We start from the raw sequence: 24,549 nt of genomic DNA on the forward strand, positions 1-24,549 counted from the left end.
TTGTATAAAAATGCAAATAACATTGGAGCGCCTTTGTTGCTGAGTGGTTATAGCGCATGATTGAATGGGCATTATCAGCCTTTATCGGCCTATAGATATGGGTCAGAAGGGGCCTGCTATACCTACTAGCAGGTTCAAAAGGCCGTTGTCATCTTTTCACATGATTGATCATCGTTACGAGTACATAAAAGAGTTGTCTGTGTTTTTGTATTAGAGCTTTAACCCTTTCACAGTGTGTTTTCAGTTCATGAAAGTTAATTGTAATATTTCAACACAGTCTCACGGCAGTTCATGAAATAGTCAAGAAATTTAATCTATTTGATTTGTGTACATAAATTTCCCTTTTTTCGTGATGCTCAGCACCACTTTCAACAACTTATTTTGTGCTTTTTCCTATGAATGTCCAGCCTTTTCAAAATAAAACTACTTAGTTAGGTTTAGGAATAGATCGACTTGGTTAGGTTTAGGCAACAAAACTACTAAAATAGCTTTACGAAAAGATTGTGGTTTGGGTTAAAATAACTCAGGAAGTGCCGTAACTTAAGTACGGAAGTTACGTGACAAATAAATCAACTTTGACTTGTGGTTTCACTTGGGACACCAACAGCGGTTTCTGTGAGCGGAAGTCACAGGCAACCAAAATTTTGTATTTTAGAATTAGAACAGGCTGTATTTGAACTTCTCTTATTGATAAATATTACTTATTTTGTATTTCATATTGTTATTATTCAATTTTTTGTACTTCTTAGCTTTCTATTCGCCTTCCATTTAATTCTATACATCTTAAGATATGTCATCTAATTGAATGTATGCATCATCAATTATCAATGACAAAAGGTATTAATTGTCTCAGCTGTGTCGTTAGGTGTTGTTCCTGGACAGTATTGTTGCCGCCTGTGGCTCAAGCAAAAAGATGTGTTTTTCAAATTGTGAGTTTGATGCCTGATTAAAGGTCTATGACTGGAACATTGTAGTGCTGACAGAAACAGTAAGAGGCTGCGGATTAGCTGAGCCGTCGTAACTTATCTTTTACCTCCAGTGTATTCAACATCATTCACTTCCTGCATTGCTTTGATTACGCCCGTCACTTCATTTAAATGCAGTCTGCTGTTTATTCTTCATTCCCGACAGTGTTCAATATGCAGCGGTGAGCTCGTGTCTGAATGCGTGCCACCAGACGTCAATGCATTGACACATTTTCACCACGGCGGAGAGGCTTTTTGTACATTTTCAGGGATGTTTATATAATTCTGGCAGCATTTCGATGAAACCTGACACCTGAGGGATGAGCTCTCTGGAGCCCAGCAGTTAATCAATAATGATGTTCAATCCTGTTAAATGACCAACGTCTTCCGTTTGTCTTTCAGGCCAACAAACTTAGAACCAAGACCCTGCACAACACACTCAACCCTGTCTGGAGCGAGACCCTGACCTACTACGGCATCACCGACGAGGATATGGTCCGCAAAACACTCAGGTACTCTCAACTTAACGTCCTGTGTCTGCAGAGACAAAGAGACAAAGAGACATGGACAGCAGAAAGGAAAGAATGATGGGGAAGTTTGGAACGAAAGAAAGAAAAAGTAGGAATGAAAGGTGAATGGAAGGAAGGAGTGACAAGATGACAAGATAAAAGGAAAGGAGTGGAAGAAAAGAAGTGCCTGAAAAGGATAGAAAAAAAGGAAGGTAATGGAAGAGAGATGGAAGAAAGGAAGAACATGAGAGGGACGGAATGGAGAGAGGACATGAAAGGAACGAAAGGGGAGGAAAGGGAGGAAGGACGAACGTGGGAAAATGTTGAGGAATGGAAGAGTCGAGGAATGGGAGGAAGAAAGAAAGGGAGGAAATGAGAATGGAAGAGGAGGAAAGGAAGGAAGAAAGGAAGGAAATGAAAGGAATGGAAGGGGAGGAAGGAAGGAAATGAGACGAATGGAAGGGGAGGAAAGGAGGGAAGGTAGAAAGTAAAGAAATGAGAGGAATGGAAGGCGAGAACAGGAAGGAATGAAGGAAAATAAAGGACCATTCCTTTAATTCCCTTCCTTCCTTCCTTCCTTCCTTGGCTTCATGGCTCTTGGAGGTAAATCACTGTGTTACAGCCTGGAGTTGACAACAGAAATGTCTGGTGTCATTATTTATCCTGTGGATTAATTTTTCACTACAATTTATGATGCGTGTCTCAATGCCAGGGCAAACCCGAACGTGTGATACCCCCCCGATCAGGTTAACAGCAGGGAAACCCTTTGTTTATGTAATCTCCAAACGGCACGTTGTTTGGCTGAGATAACTTCCTGTTGTTATTGGTTATTTGTATTTCACTACAACACCTGAGAATAGACTAAAACCTGGAACAGAAGCGTCTGCCTCCCAGGATGAATATGACACTGTTATGCAAGGGAAGTGTCACTTCACTGTTCTTTGCTCCTTTATTTTTACCAAAGTGTTAACACTGTAGTAGAAGTAGGTTGTGTAATCATATGCGTAATCATTTTGGTACAGAATATATCCCAATGATAGGTGGGCCGCATTGCAGTGGAGGATTTTATTTTGCTTTAGTTTTCTGTTTCCCCTCCAATAATCTAAGTAACTACTGTGAATGTGGTCTTCTTACTCCTACCTGTAGTTGTGACTTCCTATTAGTGCCAGGGGCTCATTATATCACCCGACTGTCTCGTATGTTTGTTGTACTCTGAGAAAAACTAATTGGTGTAGTGGCCATGTAATGTCAGGAAGCAAAAATTGATAGTCCTGCAGCACCTCTCAGTAATGATGCTCACTAGTAAGCCGTTCAGTGTCTTTACAGCATCAAGGAGCTGGTTGTGTTGCCGTTTCCAAAATTGGATGTTCATCCATTTATGCATGATAGGATTTATTGGATTAATGATTGAGGAATGCACAAGTACTCATGAAATCACCGTAATATGTTGTGATCATCGTGTAATTAAAATTTGATTGCATTATTTCGAATCAGTTCAAATGTAATTATTAATTCTTCAAACCACAAGTCAAGTCATTCTGAAGTCGTTGTCAAATTACTATTATTAAAATGTTCTTTTCTGGGGAGGGTTTCAAATGGAAACGCCCACTCAGCTGTTAGCAAAAAGCAGTGATGTAGGTTACCAAAGAAGGATAATCAATAAGGTTATGAATAATGTCAACGTCAAAGTTAGCTGTGCTACGTTTGGAAATAACTGAAAGGGTTAGTTCGGATTTTTTGAAGTGGGGTTGTGTGTATAAAATGACTGTTTTTGTGAATGTAGTCTGGTGGCTTTGAAGAAAGTAATATAACAGCTTTAGTTCCCCGTCAGAAAGAGTCTGATGGCGAGGTAAAGCAGCAGAGAAACATATTTTATCCACCTAAAAAAACATCAGACAGCCCTTTCTGACGGGGAACTAAACCGATTATATCGTTCTCTTCAAAGCCACCAGACTCCATTCACAAAAACAGTAATTTTCCCTCTCAGAACACAGGAGTTGCTGGTCTACCGCTGCATCGATCGGTTAGTTTGTTTGCGTTATTGTGTGACTTTCGGATCTGAACTAACGTGGCGCCCACAGCAGTACATTGCTGCCGGTACTTCTGTCTACTTCTCCAAACTGGGAGCGTGCTGACCGCCATCTAAGTTACTGTATGTAACGTTAATACACTGGCTATAAGGATGTATACATACTGTACATGTAGCAGCGACATCATGCAGAAACCTACGACAGGTCACGTGGGGAAAAGTTTTTAGAAGGGGTTTGGGAAAACAACATTTTGACCCTAAAACATACATACTGTTGATACCGATGATATAAAACCCGCCCTTTAACTGACAACCCTATCAACGCTTTGCAAATATATCATGGTTATTTTGTGTTGCAGAGCAGGAAAAATATGACTTGTATTGTTCCTGCAGAGTACCACAACAACAGTAATATCGGACAACTTCTCAGATGTGATCTGCTGGACTCCTGTACACAAGTCCAACAATCTATTCACATAACAGCGCCATGATTAACCATTTTCCAGGAACAATACTGTGAGAAAAGCCTCCACATTCCCAGACAACACTGTTCATTTCTTTTTGTAAATTGAAATTTGAATTCAGCACCACCTGTCCATGTACTGCAGCAGATAAAGTACTTTTTATCCGTAGAATTTCATTGTGATTCTGATTGCGCCGCATCCCCAACAAGCTACAGTGCTAATACATATTACTCATTCCATTGGGTGCACAAAGGCTGCATGTTTTCCTCCACATGGCGGCTGATTATGCAGAGAAAAACACTTGAAACAAACAGTATTCCACAACATGAGCGTGATGTAGTCATGAGAGTGAATCATGTCATGTCAAGGCTTATATAGGGACTCACCCTCTGCATTTATTAAAGACATAGATCTGCCGAGAGCAGCGTTGTCCCACACCAATAATTGACATTCATTATTTATGTAATGAAATGGTGGAGAGGCATATAGATCTCCAGACTGGAAAGTAAAAGTGTACTGCATACGTGTGCCTTTGTCCTCAGGTGTCTCAATTCACCATCAGTCATTTTCTTTTCTACGCACTGAGTAAGATAATGAATCTTCTTCCTTTAGTGATTGCAAACATACACTAATGTTTTCAAAAGGATGTTGTCATGCATTGAAAAGTGTATTGTGTTTATGTGTTTCGGTGGCAACGGATAGAAAATTGGCACATTATACAAAGAAGTAAACAGACTTGACTTGAATGCACCGTGCACGCCGGCACAATTCAATTCAAGCTGCACTAATTGAGTAAATAAGATCCGCACACTGAGATACATTCAAGTTCAAGTCGTGATTTGGTTTTAAATGATTTTGACATGAAGAGAACAATGTCATATTTCTATGCAGTGTACTATACTATACTATACTATACTATACTCCAGTGTAAAGTATACTATACCCCAGCGGATACTATACTATACTCCAGTGGATACTATACTATACTATACTCTACTATACTCCAGTGTACTGCATACTTTACTCAAGTGTATACTAAACTTTACTATACTCCAGTGTATACCATACCATACTATGCTTGTGCATTGTATTGTATACTATACTAAACTCCAACTATACTTTACTATACTCCAGTGTATACTATACTACACTATACACTAATGTAGTGCATACTATACTCCAGTGTATAGTATAGTATAGTATACTATACTCCAGTTTACTATACTATACTCCAATGTACTGTATACTATACTATACTCCAATGTATACCATACTATACTTCAGTGTATACTATACTATAATCCAGTTTATACTATACTATACTAAACTATATATACTATACTCCAGTATATACTATACTATATTTCAGTGTATACTATACTATACCAAACTATATATACTATACTCCAGTGTATACCATACTATGCTGTACCCAGTAATACTAAATTGAGATAGTAATATGTGCAGTTATATCTTGTATTGCAGCAGCAAGATACATTCAGGTTAAAGTGGTGATTTGGTTTTGAATGATTCTGACATTAACAGAACAGAACAGTCATTTTTATCTATCATCTGAAATATCTGTCGACTTCTTCTCCCTCTCACTTCAGTATATTTGAGTTTTTTGATCCATACATGGCCAAATGCTTCCTAAAGCATAATTATCCCATCATCGTCTGTCATGCTGATCGAGTCTGACAAAAGTCTTATGAACTCCTTCACCGCAGAGCTACCCGGGTTTTGCTTCAGTGCTGTGGAGGCCTAGTGAGTCAGCGGGAGCAGCTTTATAGTGAAGTGAAGGTTTTTGGAGAGAATTGAATCCCTGTGATGGAGGATGATGGACTCCAGGTGGAAAATGACTGGTTTTATTGTTTAAAGCCTCCTCTCTGCAGCTAAACCGTTAACCTGAGCCTCACTTCATTCTCATCTTCTCTGTTTTTCTCCTCTCAGGATTTCAGTGTGTGATGAGGACAAATTTCGCCACAACGAGTTTATCGGGGAAACGCGAATCCCCCTCAAGAAGCTGAAGCCCAACCAAATCAAAAACTTCAACAACTGCCTGGAGAAACAGTTACCTGTAAGTCCAATGTGTCACACGGATACTTGTGGTTTTAGATAATACTGTGAATGTGATTTTGTGGTTGTTTTTTAAAACAAAATAATTTAAAACTCTAAAGCTCAGGAACAGGGATCAGACAAAGTTGGATAATTATACAGTAATTCACTTTGCAACAGTTGTTACATTAAATCAAGTTTATATTGTCTTTGCTAAATATTCTGTACTCTCAACTCTTCTCTACACTTTTATTCATTAATATACATTGCAAAACAATACTATACTGTACAAATACTATACTATACTTTACTACACTCCAGTGTATACTATACTCCAGTGTACTGTATACTGTACTTTACTACACTCCAGTGTATACTATACTCCAGTGTACTGTATACTAACTCCAGTGTATACTATACTATAGTGTACTGTATATTATACTATAGTGTGTACTATACTTTACTATACTCCAGTGTATACTATACTCCAGTGTACTGTATACTATACTTTAGCGTATACTACACTTTACTATACTCCAGTGTACTGTATACTATACTTTAGCGTATACTACACTATACTATACTCCAGTGTACTGTATACTATACTTTACTATACTATAGTGTATACTATACTTCACTACACTCCATTCTATACTATACTCCATTGTATACTGGTACTATATTTTACTATACTCCGGTGTATACTATACTTTACTCCAGTGTACTGTATACTATTCTATACTATACTTTACTATACTCCAGTGTATACTATACTCTAGTGTACTGTATACTATACTTTAGCGTATACTACACTTTACTATACTCCAGTGTACTGTATACTATACTATAGTGTATACTATACTTCACTACACTCCACTGTATACTATACTCCAGTGTATACTAAACTTTACTATACTTGAGTGTACTGTATACTATACTATAGTGTATACTACACTTTACTATACTCCAGTGTATATTATACTCCAGTGTATACTATACTTTATGATACGCCAGTGTACACTATACTATACTCCAATGTACTGTGTACTATATTATACTATACTATACTGTACTCCAGTGTATACTATACTATAATATACTATATTATACTATACTATACTGTTCTCCAGTGTGTACTATACTATACTATATTATGCTATGCTATGCTATTCTCCAGTGTATACTATACTATACTATACTATACTATACTATACTATACTCCAGTGTATACTATACTATACCATACCCAGTGACTAAATTGAGATAATATGTGCAGTTATCTCTTGTATTGCAATAGTTTGGTTCCAACAAGAGCCCCCAAAAAGACTGAATGCGCTGCACATGAAGCAGATTAAATCTTAAATCTGGTCTACGATGATGTACATCTCAACAAGTACATTCTGGTAATTGAACGAAGAACATCAGTACAAACAACGGCATCCATAAGGATTCAGTTATGCTATATTAGAGCATCGGGTTTTGAGCCCATGTGTGGGGTGCAGGAGTGGATTATGTGTTATGCGAGCATGGGAGTGGAGTATCATTGAACTGTGATTGAATATCCTTTTCAAATGGCCTACACAGTTTATGGTTTAAAAAAATTGATACAGTCTGCATCCTCCATATTTGGAATACAGAGCACTGCCTTGTGTTTGTAGAGACAAATTCCTGTTGCTTCTCTCATATGCTTTGTTGTCTATGTGGGAGTGTGAAATAGCATCCAAAAATACAAAATATGCTTGTATGAAACAGCCACGGTGCATTCACCCTTCTACGCCCTGATGATTTTAAATGTATATGGTGGTTATAATTTGTCGTATTACAGAGGAATAGTGTCAGCAGACGCAGTGTTGGTGTTCTTGTGTGTGAAATCACAAGCAGTGTTTACAATTTGCAACGTTAGCTTTCTACACTTTTGTGGTATAAATAAGAATATCTGTAATGTGATGTGTGTAATGTGTATTTTCATAGCCTCCATCACAAAAAGCACATCCTGACATGATGTTTCCGGCTGAATCCATACCTTCAGCGTGACTAAATGTGAAAATTAACAAGAAAATTGGAGGTAGACCTGCTTGAAACCGTAGCTTTTCCACAGCTATCTACAGCGAAGAGTGGATGGATTTCTTATATGCACTTCCTTTCAGTGAGCATAACCTGGAGGAGGTTTCAGTAGACCAGCACAACATGCAGTGGCTTTTAGAGGAGCTGTAGAGCAGATGTTTGTGTCACACCGCATAACTGTTTTTTTTTGTCTGCTTTGCTATATTGGACGACCTTGTCATATGTCTCACCCCAGCAACGGAGAGTATAAAGCACAGTTTGGCCATTTTCACACAGAAATGCTTCAAGGCAAAGTGACCGCTGCTGGTTACAGAGCTCAGGGAAAGAAGCTTTCTGCTCCGCTTGCTCTTGAAGTAGCAGATAAGGAGTTCTGTCTCAACTGCGGTAGATGCTGTGCTGCGGAGAATAGAGCACCGACCATTTAATCATCTCATCCAGCAGCTAGCAGAGCCTGTCCTATTGGTGTTTTTGGCCTGACAGTGGATCATTTTGACTGTCCATCTCATAAACAAGTCAGTCCTGTAAACTTGTGGAATGGTCCTGTCTCAAGTTGAAATATAGTTAAAGAAACGCAGAAAACAATGATTAGATGTAGGCTTAAAGTCTAAAAACCTTCGTACCAAATTTATAGCCTACCACTTTTATTGATTTATCTTCTCTGTGAACACTGGGACTTGCAGCCCGGTCTCCTAAAAAGTACGTTCCCGTACAACAAAACTGCATTGTGAATTACTTTTGTTTTTGACATGTAAATACGTTTGCAATGAAACGATTGACGGATGGGTCCAAAAACACAGGATTTCCACCCAGGAGACCACTGTTCGTGTCCCGTGTGAAACCAAAAGTCAACATCAAGTACGTTTCTAGGGGAAACGTATTTTCTCCCAGATTATGGCTGCAGTTTTAAACACGTGATTAATGTTGTAAATTAAAACAATAAAAACACTGAGACTGCCGTTTGTGTTCCATGTGAAACTAAAAGTCGACGTTCACTTATTTTAATTCACATCTATAGCATAGACTGTGTATAAGAAGTGGACATAGTCACCGTGATGTGACCGTGGTTTGTGGACTGCCATTTTAAAGCATCAAGGTCAGCATTTTGGCCATCGCCATGTTGTTTTTTTGCAACCAGAAATGACACGAGACGGTAGAGCTAGGTAAAACCGAGCGCTGAACATTTTCATGCGATCAAAAAGGTTCAAATTAACTTTCATGAACTGAAAACACACTGTGAAAGGGTTAAAACTCTAAGACGAAAAGACGGACAACGCCGTGGTAGCAACCTGTCAATCACAAGGTAGCCCCGCCCTAAAGCATCCCCTGCTTTATGGTCTATCTGACTATAAATGGGACCATACTTTAATAAATGAACATCATGCTGTATTGAAGAAGACTTGAAACTAGCGATTGAGACCATAAACTCATGTTTACAATGTTAACTGAGGTAATAAATCAAGTGAGAAGTAGGCTCATTTTCTCATAGACTTCTATACAATCAGACTTCTTTTTGCAACCAGAGGAGTCGCCCCCTGCTGGCTATTAGAAAGAATGCAAGTTTAAGGTACTTCAGCATTGACTTCACTTCTCAGACCCGGAGGTTGCCCACTGGTCCGTAGCTTAATAACGTAACAACCGTAGTCATTTTAAACCAAACCATGAGGTTTTACTAATGGTAACTAAGTACTTTTGTCGCGTTTTTTGGTTTGGTTTGGTTTAAAACGACGACCGTAATCCGGGAGAAAATATGTTTCCCTCGAAACGTAATTGAAAATGCGGTTTAGTTGTATAGGAATGTAATTTTGAAGGAGAAAGGGTTGGAGACTTTATAGTGCTGCCAAAGTTTTTACATTAAAAGTTAAAGCACGAATGAGTAATGAATGAGCAAGGAACATGTACCTGAGGGAACCAAACTATGCAAATGTACACTGAAGCAGGCTCAGACACATTCAGGATAGCGCCTCCACTGTCACCACCATAAAAAGAGGAAAAGCCTACACATGTTCACATTAAGGTCTTTGGGAGACAGAAGGGCTGTGTGTATGTTTTGGTAATCTCAAGGTAGCTGGGCAGCTGTGTCCTTGCAAACATTGTGACCATTCAGCCATTTCTATCTAATGAATGTGTCTGCCAGCCTCAACTCTGGATCTGCCCTTAGCATTGGCACCCGCAGACAACACTGAACAGTGTAAGAGCCAGCAGCCTAATCTGGCAATGAATCTTGGATCAGTGTCTCTGTGCAATACATTTCTCTATTCTCTCAGCTCAGCTGGACAATGAAAGGCTTAACTAAGAGATGGCCAAACATTTGTAGCTCACCCTGTTGCCATTTTCCGATGAACAAATGGCAGGTTTATTTCCTGTTTTTCGAAAAAACAAAGCACTTTGTGTCATTACAGTGCATGTAAACCAGTGTTGTTGGAAGCTCAGCACCAGCAATAATGTTGCTACTGTGCTGAACTGTTGGAGAGGGCAGACTAAATATTATGGCCAATTAGTGTTGAGGTCTGAGAGTGAACTATGAAAGTACAACCAAATCTCACGGGAAGGCGGATAGCCAAAATTACAAGGACATGCGCCGTGTCATGAGAACGCATTTTAGCCTTTTTATTTTTTGTGTGTCAATTGTTACACCATTGTTAGGCCATGCAACAAATTTAGCTTTAGAAAAAACGTCATGGTTGGGCTTGAAATAAGTAAAATATCTACGGAAACAACATAACAGAAGTGTGGTAAACACGTCACAAAGGTCACTAACGTAACTTCAAAATAACTCAACAACACTTTGGTACTCAAACAGCGGTCTCCTGGTTGAAAGTCCTGTGTTTGTTGGACCCATTTACCTCCCCTCCCTCCCACCATTAGCAGTCTTTCTTACTGAGCGTAGCATATTTACACAGATGTGTTTACATTGCAGTCAGTCCAGACTACATGGCATAACCCAAAAGCAAAAACAGCATTCTTATTGCATGCAACTTACCGTGTCATTCATACGCCATTTGTGCAACCGGGCTGGAAAGTAAGGACATTCATGACCCTGAGAATATATTGATGACGCCCTGAGCTTCCGTCTAACACCCCCATCAGGTCAAAATCTTCTCTTAACATGGGTTCAGTCCCTGCGACCTGGTCGCCAGAATAAAATGTTGGCATTGAACGTTTCTGCAAACCACCGATACGTTGAATCTTGACGTTTCTGAATAATACGTTTCAGATCGACATTTCTACATACGTGCATATCAACTATTAAGTGTTTTAACCACTCATGGCGCTTCCGCAGTTTGGAATCATGGTTTGGGTTAAAATAAAGTACGTTACTTTGGGTTTCACGTAGGACACAAACACCTGGGCAAAAGTCCTGTGTTTGACCGTCCATCCACCTCGACACCCTCCCAAAACGGAGTTGCGTGGACTTTGATTATTTCAGATACGTCCAATACAATCATAATCCAAACACCCAATGACCCGATGGAGCAGACAGCTGAGTTAAACTCTTGATATATAATGATTTAGAACGTTTTTGCAGAAATTTAAAATTTGATTTTTGCTTTTTTTTCAAAAATACCAAATAAAAATACCCCATATTTGCATTTCATATTGCAGCAGCCATGTTTTGGTCTTGTTTAATTTATTTTAAAAGACAAGAAACTAGAGCTACATTCTTTCAGGGAGTCAATAATTCCCAGCTGAGCCTCTGAGCATCAGGTTCTCTTATCGGCTTTTACCTCCTCTGTTATCAGCGCTGCTTTCTCTGTCCTCTCTGTGTGGGATATGTTTGTCAGTGTGCAGACTGAATGCCAGTGACCTGTTAGCCAACGGTCTCTTCTCCTGCATCAGCATAATAGTCAGCGCGCCCCGCTGCTCTCTGAAAGGTGTTGATCTGAGGGATCCCACCAGGACATTGGCAGGAGACGCCTTTTGGCCCAGCTTCCTGCTACACACTTTCTTACCGCCTCACATCCTGAACTACCCACGCATTGTTTCAGAGAGGTTTGCTAATGACATGTGGCACAGAAAACAGACCTGTGCTCCTCTGAGCATGTCAAGAGAAACACAAAGAGGGAGAAACAAGTGGCAGTTAATTACAGGTTTTCCACTTCAACTGTATGTTAAGAAATTGGAATTGATTACTGGCTCAGTGAAAGGAAAACTCCCCTTTATCCTGGGATATCACCTGGCCTTTTTCCTGGTAATATCGCTGTTTCCCTGGTAACCCCTAAGGGGCCGAGTAATACCGGGAACACTTGGAATATTAGTGTGCTGTGCTGCTGCAGCCTGTGGAGCTCAGAATACAAAGAAGCAGAGTGATGTATATCTCACTCGATCATTTAGCTCTGCAGCTACGTTCATTTAGAACAATGTTCAGACAGTCACGTCGGAGGTGTCCGGTTATACTGTGCATTAAATTAAATTAATGGACATCCTCCAGCCAATCTTAATTGAGTTTTCCCCCAGGCAATGGAACAATTAGCTGGGAAATGTTAAGCAAACACTACTGCACAGCAGCGTGTTTGTTTATCTAAGTAGATGTTATGTTTGAGTAGATTGATGGGAAGAGGAAATCACAGAAGAAGGGAAAGAGAGCAGACGAAGTCCATGAAGAGCAGAGGCCCATGTTGTTGCAGACAGTTGGTGTGCAGTGTTGCCAGATTGGGCTGGTTTCTGCCCTATTGGGCTACTTTTGATCCTACACACTGGATCTTTAAGTTGGGCTGGGAGATGCAATTTGGGCTACTTTTGTCAACAATTTGCAGGGTTTGGTGTGAAAACAATATCACCAAACATGCTGTCATTTTATAGTCAAAAACAAAGATACAAAATTCAGTAAACTTTGTTGTGTCCACTATCTCATATGATTGACTCATTTAATTTAAGAGATATTTAATTGACATGAGTTGTATTAAATCACCGTTACGGATAAGGGAGGACCTACTTACCTTTACATCTTCATCATAGAGTGCTCAAGGGAAGACGTCTTTTTGTAGGCCGACCAGGAAGTTAGCATCGCCCTGGTTCCCTCGTCAAAAAGCCAATGGGAGTTATCCATTGGGTTTTGGATTATTGCAAAAAAAGGTCTGTGGAAAACACACATGTATGATACTTAGCAAGATAATCTCCACAAATGAACACCACTTTTCTTATTCTTCGAGTGTGAATGCCATCGCCAGAAGAAAAAATCTAACGTTAGGCTATAAACGAACTACACCACGGTTGCATGAGCGAGAGTATAAACAGGCGTGATGACGTTTAGTAGTCTCATTTAGCCACTTCTTAGCAACCGCCTTTTTTAAGACACATAAAGGCTTTAAAATTCACTAGTGGGGTATTTATTGATGTATTTTATATCGTAGAATAAAACGTTCTCTTCAGCTTGTGTTGACCACAGACCTTATTTCAGGCAGCTAACTAAAAACCCATTCAAAAAACCCATTGACATCCAGATGAAGGGACAGGAAGTGCTAAAATGCTAACTCATTTCCGGGTTTTAGGACTCATTTCTATAGCACTCTATTGACATGGGACTTTGTGTATTTGGTTGTCTGACTGCACTCTGTGTGGGTTGTGATATAGCCTTTTCATCTAACATTTATCTTTGGTCATTCAATGCAGATATGAAGCTTTGTATGATGTGTTTTCTATTGCGCATGTAATGGTTTTACATGGGTTTCTAGCAAGGTTATGAATAGGGCTGGTTTTAAGTTGTGATTGGGCTGGAAACTGGCAATCTGTTGGTGTGTTTTGTTTCTTTGTGATTAATGATGTTGCATGGTAATCTATTGAGTCTGTCAGTTTTAAATGTGTCCATTTGTTAGCAGTTGTTTATATATATCTTAAAAAAAATGTGCTAGAAGGAAGGCTATAGGCTAAATGGATGATCTGTGAGTGTGAACTAGAAAAGACGACACTGAGTGCTGTAAAGACGTCTGCACTTGTCAGGTTTGCCGACCTTGATACCATCCAGGCAGCCTGAGGTTTGCACTTCCTCCCTCGCTTTCTGTCTGATACTCTTGTATTCCTGTCAGCCTCTCAGTTTGTCACAGACTTCCCAAAGCACATCTTGTTAAAAGGAGACTGAGAGGCAGAGACAACAGTGGGATGTCCTGAATGTGGATAAACAGCAGAGGAAGAGACAGGGCTAAATAGATTTGACAGTAAACCGAGGCGGCGAACGAAACATGTCGGCATTGCCAGATGAAATGGACGAGTCCACAAGTCCATGGAGATGTCTTGTAAAAGTCGTGTGTGATTCACGTAGAGCGAGTTCTCTGGAGATATCTGATTAGTATCCTGCTGTGGACACTGCTGCACAGATTGTCTCTGTAAAAGACTGTGGCGGAGACAGAAGTCTGCGTCTGCAGAGACTTCTGGCCTGCTTTTCTTCTTCGTTTTATTATTCTTATACTGTTCCTGAATGTTGAGGGTTGAAAGTGTTCAGCAGTGAATGTGTGAGCTCACAACGGTTCTAACAAAGACCAATGCTTGGAGCGTTTGAGGGCATGATTATTTAAAACAGCAGCTTTCAGTCGGCTAAATCATACAGTAGCTGTCCATTCAGACCTTTTGGCATAATTATTCTACAGCTAGTAAAACTGTAAATGTATTATTTTCATCTGGGCAGTACAAGCTGTTACAAGGTTGTAAAAGTTGCTACAAAACCTTTTATTAACCTGCAATAACTTTTAACTAGAGCTGTCAAAGTTAACGCGTTAACACAAATTTGTTTTAACACCACTAATTTCTTTAATGCATTAACACAACTTGCAATTTTTAGTATTTAACCATGTTATACTAGCTTGTCGTGAAGGAGGTTAAATAACGCTCCAAACATACACTCAATTTTAATGAGAAAAAAACTGTCATGGCCATTTTCAAAGGCAATTCTTTAGATGGCAGATGCCTGCTGTGTCTGTATTGACACTGACAGTGAACCAAAAAAGAAAATTAGTCGCCGGACGGCTAATGAGCGGAAAGTCTCAGATCGTCACTTCATACATCGATGTGACGACCCGGCTGCCATGTTGAGAGCTAAAACCGTCCACCGGCCGGAGCAAACTTTCTCATTTCACAGCTAAACATTACACTACGAGATGTTTCTGAAAACATCTGAGGTGAGAAATAGGCATTAACGTAACATAATATTGATTCAGGTTTGATCAGCGCTGCCTAGTTTGACCATTTCATCGGAGTTCACGAGCTTTGCGAGCAATGACTGACAGCTGCTGTTGTGAAATCTTGCAAATGCCATTATGATCACTAAGAGGAGGCAGAGGATTATTATTTTTTTCAGTTAGGTAAACTGTCTCGTTTTATAAAAATAACTTTTTTGTTATCATATTTGCTCAAAGTTACCAACTTTAGCTTTAAGCTTTAGCTTTAAGTTTAACTTTATAGCTTAGCTCCGGTGTGAAGTAATTTGCAATAAAGTCAATTTTATTCACAAATCACAAATTCGCCTCAGGAGGTTTCATAATCTGGACATCATACGACACCGTCGGTCCTTAGACCTTCACTTCGGAGACAGCTGAAGGAGACGGAGCGTTAGAATGAGACAGAGAAAACTAATGAATATCAATTTGAAATGGCACAAACCAAATTGAAAGAACTCACAGTCCCATTTCCCACATTTCCACGAGTCCATGCACTTTAAAGTAGCTATTGATAAGCTTGAAGTTGTTAAGCCTCTGTGCATTTGCTCTGCTGATATAAATGGTCTTATACTGTATATGTGGGTAAAAACTAAATGCTGATGTACAGAAAAGCCCAGTGCATATTCACACAATCAGCAGCGAGAGTTTTGCTGGTAAATTGCATTTCTAAGTCATTGCGCATATCAGGGGAAAAAAAAACAAAGCTTAAATAGCTCTTTAGGGGCCAGGACTGTAAGAAGTCATACGCTCAAGTCAAGTATGTATTTTTCTCTCTGGGGAGCTTGAAGTGCTCCGTGGAGCAGTGGAAGAACGGGAAAAAGACTAAGTACTAACTATTAAGTAAGAACTTCCACTTGACTGACTGGTGGTTGAACAGATGGTAGAACTGCAAGCTTGAATATCTTGATAAATATCACTGAATGAGCTATTCAATCATTCAACCAACCAATCAGTTAGTTAGTTTTCAGTAGGCTACACTTTTGCATTAACTTGCAATTCACTAGTGTGTAGAAACCACTATTAGTGTATATAATAAGTGGACGTAGTCACCGTGACGTCAGCCATTGGTTTGTGGACTACCGTTTTGAAGCCTCGAGTTTGGCATTTTGGCCGTCACCATCTTGATTTTTTGCAACCAGAAGTGACACGAGAAGGTGGAGCTAAGTACAACCAAACCCTGAATAAGACATGTTTAGGTGACCAAAATGTTACAAGTTGTAAGACGAAAACACGGACAACTCCCAGACCTGTCAATCACAAGGTAGCCCCGCCCTAAAGCATCCCCTGCTTTATGGTCTATTTGACCCTAAATAGGACCATAATTTACTAAATGAACATCATGCTGTATTGAAGAAGACTTGAAACTAATGATTGAGACCATAAACTCATGTCTACAATATTTACTGAGGTAATAAATAAAGTAGGGTCATTTTGTCATTGACTTCTATACAATTAGACTTCTTTTAGCAACCAAAATATTGAACATGTTTAATAATTACGATTTGAAATCGGTGCAGCCAGGATGGACTTGGGAGCAGATCGGGGAATGTAAAAAAACACTGTTAACAAACCTCACACTACGGGAATATCTGGAAAGATAATCTTTAGAAACATCTAGGCTTTGCTGACGATTGTCGGGAGAAATCAGGCCCCGAATCAGCTTGATTCTCGTGTAGTTTGTACCCACCATTAAGATATTGGCGTAACGCCGTTTGGTGAGACCAGGCTGCTCGGCCACATCACCTTTAATGTCAAATGGTCCAAACAATCCAAAAGTGTTTGAATTTATTCAGCAGGAAGTGAAAGTTTGTCCTCTGGTTGAACTGTGTGCTCATCTGTGAGAAGGTGAGGTGAGGTGTTTGGAATGAAAGCAGACATACAGTCGTCACTTCAGATGTTTGTCTTGTCACTAAACAACATGGCAGATTAATTTTGATGAAGCTATTAACTCAACGGAGGTGACATCAATCAGCCAATCAGTCTTTAGCTGATTTTCAGGACACACAACTTGTCAAGAAGCTGCTGAAGTCTTTTTTTTAACATCGACTTATTTTCACAAAATGCTTAACATGGCAAAAAAAATAACCTACTGGGATCTAAAAAATGAATTAAATGCACGAGTGAGTTCATTTCCAGGTAATGATGTTGTTGTCTACATGGATTAATAGCATTTTGGAAATTAAAGCTTTGGCTTAATCAAATGATGACGACGCCAGAAATGAGACACATCAGTTGCAAATTACACCGGGCATGAGGGGGACTCTGACTGGCAGCCGCTCGGTAGTATAAATACCTGCATGTGTAACAAAAACTGGTTATTATTTCTAAATATTGTAATATATTTTTTACCATCGCAGGTCAACAAGACGGAAGACAAGTCCCTGGAGGAACGAGGACGCATCATGATTTCTCTAAAGTACAACACCCAGAAGTCCTGCCTGGTGGTGGGCATCATACGCTGCGCTCACCTCGCCGCCATGGACGCCAACGGCTTCTCCGACCCCTACGTCAAATTGTCAGTATGCCAAACACACCCAAAGCTGAAACTGGAGCTGTTACATCATAAGATATAAGAGCTTAAGCTCCATATGCTCCACAATTTCATCTGGTGTGCTTTCATACCACATTGTGGTATAACCGTAAAGGATAAATCCAGTTTATTTACAACTTGTTTACAATAACACTCTACTCTCCAAATGATGTTGCTTTGCAAAATCAATTTCATAGACTCATTGTCAATAAAGGGCGGGTCAATCTGAGGTCTGATCCATTTTTTTCAAATGGAAACGTCCACTCAGCCGTTGCAAAAAGCAGTGGCGTATAAGTTACCACAGTAAGCGAATCGATAAGGTTATGAATAATGTGAACCCTAGCACTAGCTGAGTCAACGCTAGCTGTGCTAAGTTTGGAAATAACTGAGAGGCTTAGTTCGGAGTGGGGTTGTATGTATACTCCCATGTTCTGCAAGGTTAAATGACTGTTTTTGTGAATGGAGTCTGGTGGCTTTGAAGAGAGCGTCATAACGGCTTCGGTTCCCCGTCAGAAAGGGCTGTCTGGTGGCGAGGTAAGGCATACAAAAATCAACATCAGTTTTAGTGTACACTATATTAGAATATTTTCACAGCGTTACCTCTCCATCAGACAGCCCTTTCTTTACGTTGCTGTCTTCAAAGCCACCAGACTCCATTCACAAAAACAGTATTTTTACCTCTCAGAACACGGGAGTTGCTGGTCTACCGCTGCATCGATCGGTTAGTGTGTTTGTGGTATTGTGTGACTTTCTGATCCGAACTAAGCTAAGTGATCTAAGTTACTGTATGTAATGTTAATACACTGACTATAAGGATGTATATATACTGTACATGTAGCAGCGTCATCATGCAGAAACCTACGTCAGATCACGTGGGAAAAAGTTTTTAGAAGAGCTTGAAGGGAAAATAGTACCAAAATGTTAATGTTTGATTCTGAATACAGGAACACCACTGGGAAAAAAACAAAACAAAATTAATACAATAATGGACCCACCCTTTAACCAAAAGTGTTGGTCAAGGACCTTTTGTTTGCACCAGAGGAAAAAGTCAGGAGGTCACAAATACAATTAAGAATCGGCCTCCGGGTCTCATGAATATTGATTCTAATTTCATGGCAAATTGGCTTTCAGTTGTCAAGAGAAGTGTCAGAGTGTCAGACAAACTGCAATCACCATATTTGAGCCCTGAAATATTAATGTATAGACTATGAAACAAGGATTTGTGCATTTAAAAAAGCACTTTTTAGAGCATACATGATGGCTGCCTTCACATAAAGCCACCTGTCAGTGTCCATCGATTTCTTCGGTCGCTCCTCATAATACTGCTATTTTTAGCGGATGTGCAACGCACGGTAGAAGTGCTGAAATGGATTAGCAGAAAGAGAGGTAGACTACCTGTGATTATCAGCTGCATGAAAGACGTGCAGCACAAGAGGCCATCCGCAGGGCTGCAATTTGAAGGAGAGTCCTATTTATCACACCTGAACATTTCCCAAGTCTTTCATCTGGCTGAGCAATGAAAGTGCAATTAATTTCCGACTCTGCCGTGCACACCTCGGGAACAAAAGCGCGACTCGTATCGGAGGAGAGGAGGCTGGCAACAATTTTCCGACAGTTTTGAGGTTGAGAAAATCTCCCTGAAGCTTGAAGGACACGCGGGCAGATAATAGATTTACCGACGAGCTCATGTGAGAGGGAATAAAGGAAAACATATACTTGCAAGACTCTATCTGATGCGTCGAGTCACAGCTGTCACCTGAACAGTAAATGTTTGCTCTGTTGTGTCGATATTCTCAGTATGAATGTTTACACACATACATGGTAGAAATCCTCCGTAATGGCTCTTCAGTTGACGACTTTCATCGAGCTTAAAGATGTATTTTACCAATACATGTTGCAACAGCTGCTGAACAAAAGCATACTAATGGCATTACTGCAAAATTGCGGCAATTTACAAAGTGAAAAAGCATTTAAAAACCATTGTATGCTGCAACAGCATTGTTTGCATCCTAACTTTCCCTCTTAGCTTGTTTCGCCTGGGGGTCAGTAGTCCCATTACATGACAACAATTAGGTTCCCTGCAATATTCTCATCAACAACAGTTTCCGCGCCTGCTCCCCCTGGGGTAAGTTTGTGAGCAATAACCCACTTACCCTCCCTTTAAGTCTCGCTGTTACCTCGGGAAATTGAAAGTCTGTGTGGGTCCAGTGAGCACGTAACGGAAAAGAGAGATGTGACGAGCTGCTGTAATTGCTCGCCGGATTGATATATACCACCAACAGAAATAAGCATTATAGCCCAAAAACTGCCAAATGGACACACAACATCCACCGCGCGGGGTTTCATATAAGCTGCCTTTTGCATCATTTATGAAGGCAGAACAGGAGCAAAAGGTCCACACATTTATAAACACATATGGCTGCACCCAGACCAGCCGCAGCGCTAACGATCTGTTCTCACCACTGACTCATCGACTGCAAACTGAAACTGATAAATAACCATTACATCTTTTGGGAACACCAGCAACACCTCAACAAATCAAGTCAATTTTTATTTATATTGCATATTTCACAACATGCACTCGGTTTATTAGGTTCCTTTAAATAAAACACAGCCCTGCTTTCTATGCTACCTTCATAGAGGTTATAATATTCAGGTTTAATTTAAACTTTATGGGTGTTTTGTTGTGCTGTTGAACTGCATTTTCATTGGTCCTCAACCAAAGGAATTCTCAGTCGACTAACACTCGTACGATTTTCTCAACAAATCGATAAGTTGATTTAATCAGCAGATCTGTAAAACTGAGTTTTTCCACAAAGAATCACACAAAAGCACCACTTTAAATCTGGTGTTTACCAAAGATGTGCTCAGAAGTTTCTTAGAAATAAGTCATTCAGCATGAAAAAATCCTAAAAAATTACTAGTCGACTAAAAAAATCTTAGTCGACTACGACCAAAACGACTGATTAATCAACTAATCGACTAAGAGGAGGCAGTATTATACTGGGAAATGTTTCTTAAATGTTGTCCATCCTATTTATATGAATCAGTGTATAGACTAAATATTGTAAACCTCTCTCAGTATAACAATATAATTCAACACCACCACAAACTGCAGCCTCCAAAATGACTAAAAATGAAACCAAAACCTCTCTGAAACAATTATAAATTTGGTGAAAATAGGACTGTTGCATTAGTTTTAGCTAGGTGTACCTAATAAACTGGGGTGTCTTTCAGAGGCTGTAGCAGGCTCTGTACCCGTTTGGTACCAACCATGTCATACTAGTTGTCTGTAAGAAGGCTAAATAATGCTCCAAAGCAAGGAAAAACTGTCATGGCCATTTTCAAACGGGTCCCTTGACCTCTGACCTCCAGATATGTGAATGTAAATGGGTTCTATGGGTACCCACGAGTCTCCCCTTTACAGACATGCCCACTTTATGATAATCACATGCAGTTTTTTTCATGCAATATAAATGTATAATTTTCTCCTATTCTAAAATGGTATATATGAATATTTCTGCATACTGGGGTCCCTAAACAGTCTTGAATTACATAAATTGGGTATCACTGTAAAGCTGAGACTCTTGTGGATCCAATGAGGCCAACTGTATTCATGTGAGATGATGTTAGGCCCTATAGGAGACATTTCATTGTATTGAGTTAATTTTTTGAAACTTAACCTCACTGTATAAAATGACCTGTGGTGACCTCTAGGATAATCACAGCCTCATGAAACTTTACAGCCACAAACTAGAGACCTAGAGCATTCAGAGGATGGATGGCTTTCCTAGCTAGATTGACAATAAGGGGGTTTCTGAGCAGTCTACACAACAGAAGTGCTCGCCATCCAATCGCCGAAAAATACAATTCTTGCAGAAATCTCCAAATGTCAAAAGCTTTTGATCCCAAATCACAGCATGGCTTTTTTCTCTGGTGTTCCTCAAGGTCTTGGTATCTTAATGTGGTATTTTGGAGGGATTTTTGATCATTTTAATCAATTCTCCAGTGGTAAAATTTTTTTTAATTTAGCACTAAATCTCTGTAACAAATGGTATCAACCCAAAAATTGCTGCAACATCTTATGAGACATAATAGAGCATGGGAATGGACATCACATACTTCTATCATAATGTTCTAAGCCCTTATACACTTTCACGTTATTTTAATTAAATAATTAACAACTCAACATCCCCTACCTCTCTTAAAAAATGTCAGTTTTTACCAATCCTAAAGGAATAACATCCTTTGAAAGCTGTAAAGATTATAAAACTCTACCAGAACAAACTCATAAAACCTCATATCGACAAGACTTCAGATTTATGGTTTTAAAGAAACGACATAATGGTGTGATGCAGCGGGAGTATCGACTGACTTTGGAAATGTGTTATTGTTATGAGGCGAGGTGTCTTCACCTCTGTAATCTCATCAGACGGGCACTTAAATGAAAAGCAACCGTGTATCGGACATCAATCACAGCAGCATCTATGTATTAACTGGGAAAAATGTCTTTAATAAAAAGCAGGTGGAGTCTATTAAAGTCAGATAATGTAATGTAGTGTGTGATGTGATGCAGCTGTGTGGTTGGATGTAGGGCAGTACCACAGCACCCTCTGCAGGACACAACACAATGATGCTTTTACAGTGTATTTATGAGGATTTACATACTTGATGAGCATCATGGAGGCATTTAATGAATTAACCTGAAGGGATTTGCAGTATTCTCCACAGTGAAAGCTTTGAGGTATTAATCCTCCCCTCCCTCTCCTACAGGTATCTGAAGCCTGACGAGAACAAAAAGTCAAAGCACAAGACTGCTGTGAAGAAGAAGACGCTCAATCCAGAGTTCAATGAGGTATAATCCGCCGCTACTGCGCTAAAACCGTGCAGCTCCAATTTCCATTTCCTATTTTTCTTTTATACCTCAGTTGGAGTGTTTATCCGGCGCTTTTTTTTATGTGCTGAGCAACCTCCATAACCCCGGGACCTACAAAAAGCCATTCTGAGAGGCCACGGCTGTCAGATCCAAAGAGAGGCACATTTCTTCTCTAAATTCAACGCGGGATGACTTTTTGAGAGAGCAGCAGAAGTAGAGAAGCTGATGGTAGAATATGTCACAAAAAGTCAATCTTTGTTTGATGTATTCCTTTCTTCTCTTATATTATGAAAATAGTTCACCGAAATGTGTTTCTGAAAACATTTTATGCGAGAGAAATAAGCCACGCAGTTGTTGAATCTTTATTTTGGATGGACAAAGGTTAGTCTAAAAGTTTCTATGGAGTTTCCAGAGGCAGCGAGTTACACCGGACACCCCTGATTTGCATAAAGTAGCCTAGACCTCAACTTTATGTAAATGAGGAGCGGCCAACGTGAGGCCACGTCTCTCGAATCGCGCCGCCACGATACCAGAATGAATTGCACGGCTGCTTACATAGACAAGGAATGGGAATCGTGGAAAGGATGGATCCTGTGGACATTAGGGATGCGACAGTGAGGGAATTTTCCCACCGGTTAATAAACTCGTAACAGCACCAGTGTTACCTCATTAACGTTATGGTTCTCTTATGGCATTGGGTTTAACTCTGAAATATTGCCAAATGGGCGCTATTGCTTTTCGCTTTGACAACAAATCCTCCACCATCTCGTATTTCACTTTCAGTTTGAAGCGTCTGTCGTCCGACTATGTATTGATAACACGGAGCTAATACACGAAAATGAACTAAATGGGTTTTATTTCTGTAAAAAAAGCAAAACAACGGAGGGGGCGATGGATACGTAATGTAATCGGTGTGTGGCCGACCACTGCGTAACACCATTAGTTAGCTTTAGGAAAACATCATGGTTGGGCTTAAAATAAGTACATAAACTAAGTAAAATACGTACGTAAACAATGTAACTTACAAAACAAAACATCCTGGTTGAAAGTCCTGTGTTTGTTGGACCCGTCCACCTTCAGCAGTCTCTCTCTTACTTTTTATTCTATGTCACTATCTCTGAGCGTAGCATATTTATGCAGATTTACATTGCAATCAGAACAGGCTACATGGCGTGAAATGACGCCAAAAGCAAGAACAGCGTTTTTATTGCATGCAAATTGACTTACAAATTGGAGTGCCATTATGGGGAGACCGGGCTGGGCCCAAAAAATCAATTATAGCAGGTTTGAAATAGGGACCATAACATATTTTGAGTGTAATTTCAGAGCTGTGCTGTAACATCACTCTGATGAAGTCAGTGTGGAGGAAACAAGCCCGGTAATCAACCCTTATTTTCATCAGTCAGCTCTTTTGAGACCATGAATGTAAAGACTGTTGAAATCAGTAATGCATTGCTGAACTCCCCCGAGGACTCGGCCGTGTTTTCAGGTTTTTAAGGCCCCCGTCGGTGCGTCGTCGTGGCACAGGGCAGCTCGCCTCTCAAGTACCCGCCTGTATACGAGCAGACGGCTCTGTACAAACACTCACGCAGGCCAACGGCTTGACATTTCCTTTTGACATTTTTACCGTCCATATCCTTCCAATCGCCTCTTGGCCTTTCTGTCAGAGACGAGCTATGGGGTCTTCCTCCTCGCATCAGGGCATTGATTTTCTCTATAAGGAGGAGCAGCAACCCTGATTGAACCACAGATTGAAATGCAGATTAAATGCTCAGACTTCACACGGTGCAAATTGATATCAGTAGATGTTTGTTTCGTTTACTAGACGGGGGACTTTATTGATTATTCTGCCATTCTGTTAAAGTACCCTAGTGGTGTATTTTACATTTAATTCCTCTGTGCTCAAATC

The 24,549-nt window shown here is 39.9% G+C and overlaps 1 protein-coding gene and 1 long non-coding RNA gene across 3 annotated transcripts in view; one reads left to right on the forward strand and one right to left on the reverse strand.

The window, feature by feature from the left end:
* LOC119475383 overlaps positions 1-13,187 on the reverse strand; it is a 32,469-nt gene extending 19,282 nt beyond the window's left edge. The window contains exon 1 of the long non-coding RNA XR_005203781.1: positions 13,024-13,187. This is a non-coding gene — a long non-coding RNA (uncharacterized LOC119475383). The remainder of the gene's footprint in view (positions 1-13,023) is intronic.
* The window catches only part of doc2b (double C2-like domains, beta), a 126,408-nt gene that overhangs the window by 99,592 nt on the left and 2,267 nt on the right, over positions 1-24,549 (forward strand). For both annotated transcript variants that reach the window (XM_037748003.1, XM_037748004.1), the window contains 4 exons: positions 1,368-1,477; positions 5,918-6,044; positions 17,592-17,749; positions 22,538-22,619. In XM_037748003.1, coding sequence (XP_037603931.1) covers positions 1,368-1,477; positions 5,918-6,044; positions 17,592-17,749; positions 22,538-22,619 — 477 coding nt within the window. The remainder of the gene's footprint in view (positions 1-1,367; positions 1,478-5,917; positions 6,045-17,591; positions 17,750-22,537; positions 22,620-24,549) is intronic.

The sequence above is a fragment of the Sebastes umbrosus genome, chromosome 17, assembly GCF_015220745.1.
Source record: "Sebastes umbrosus isolate fSebUmb1 chromosome 17, fSebUmb1.pri, whole genome shotgun sequence".
In the NCBI taxonomy this organism is placed as follows: domain Eukaryota; kingdom Metazoa; phylum Chordata; class Actinopteri; order Perciformes; family Sebastidae; genus Sebastes; species Sebastes umbrosus.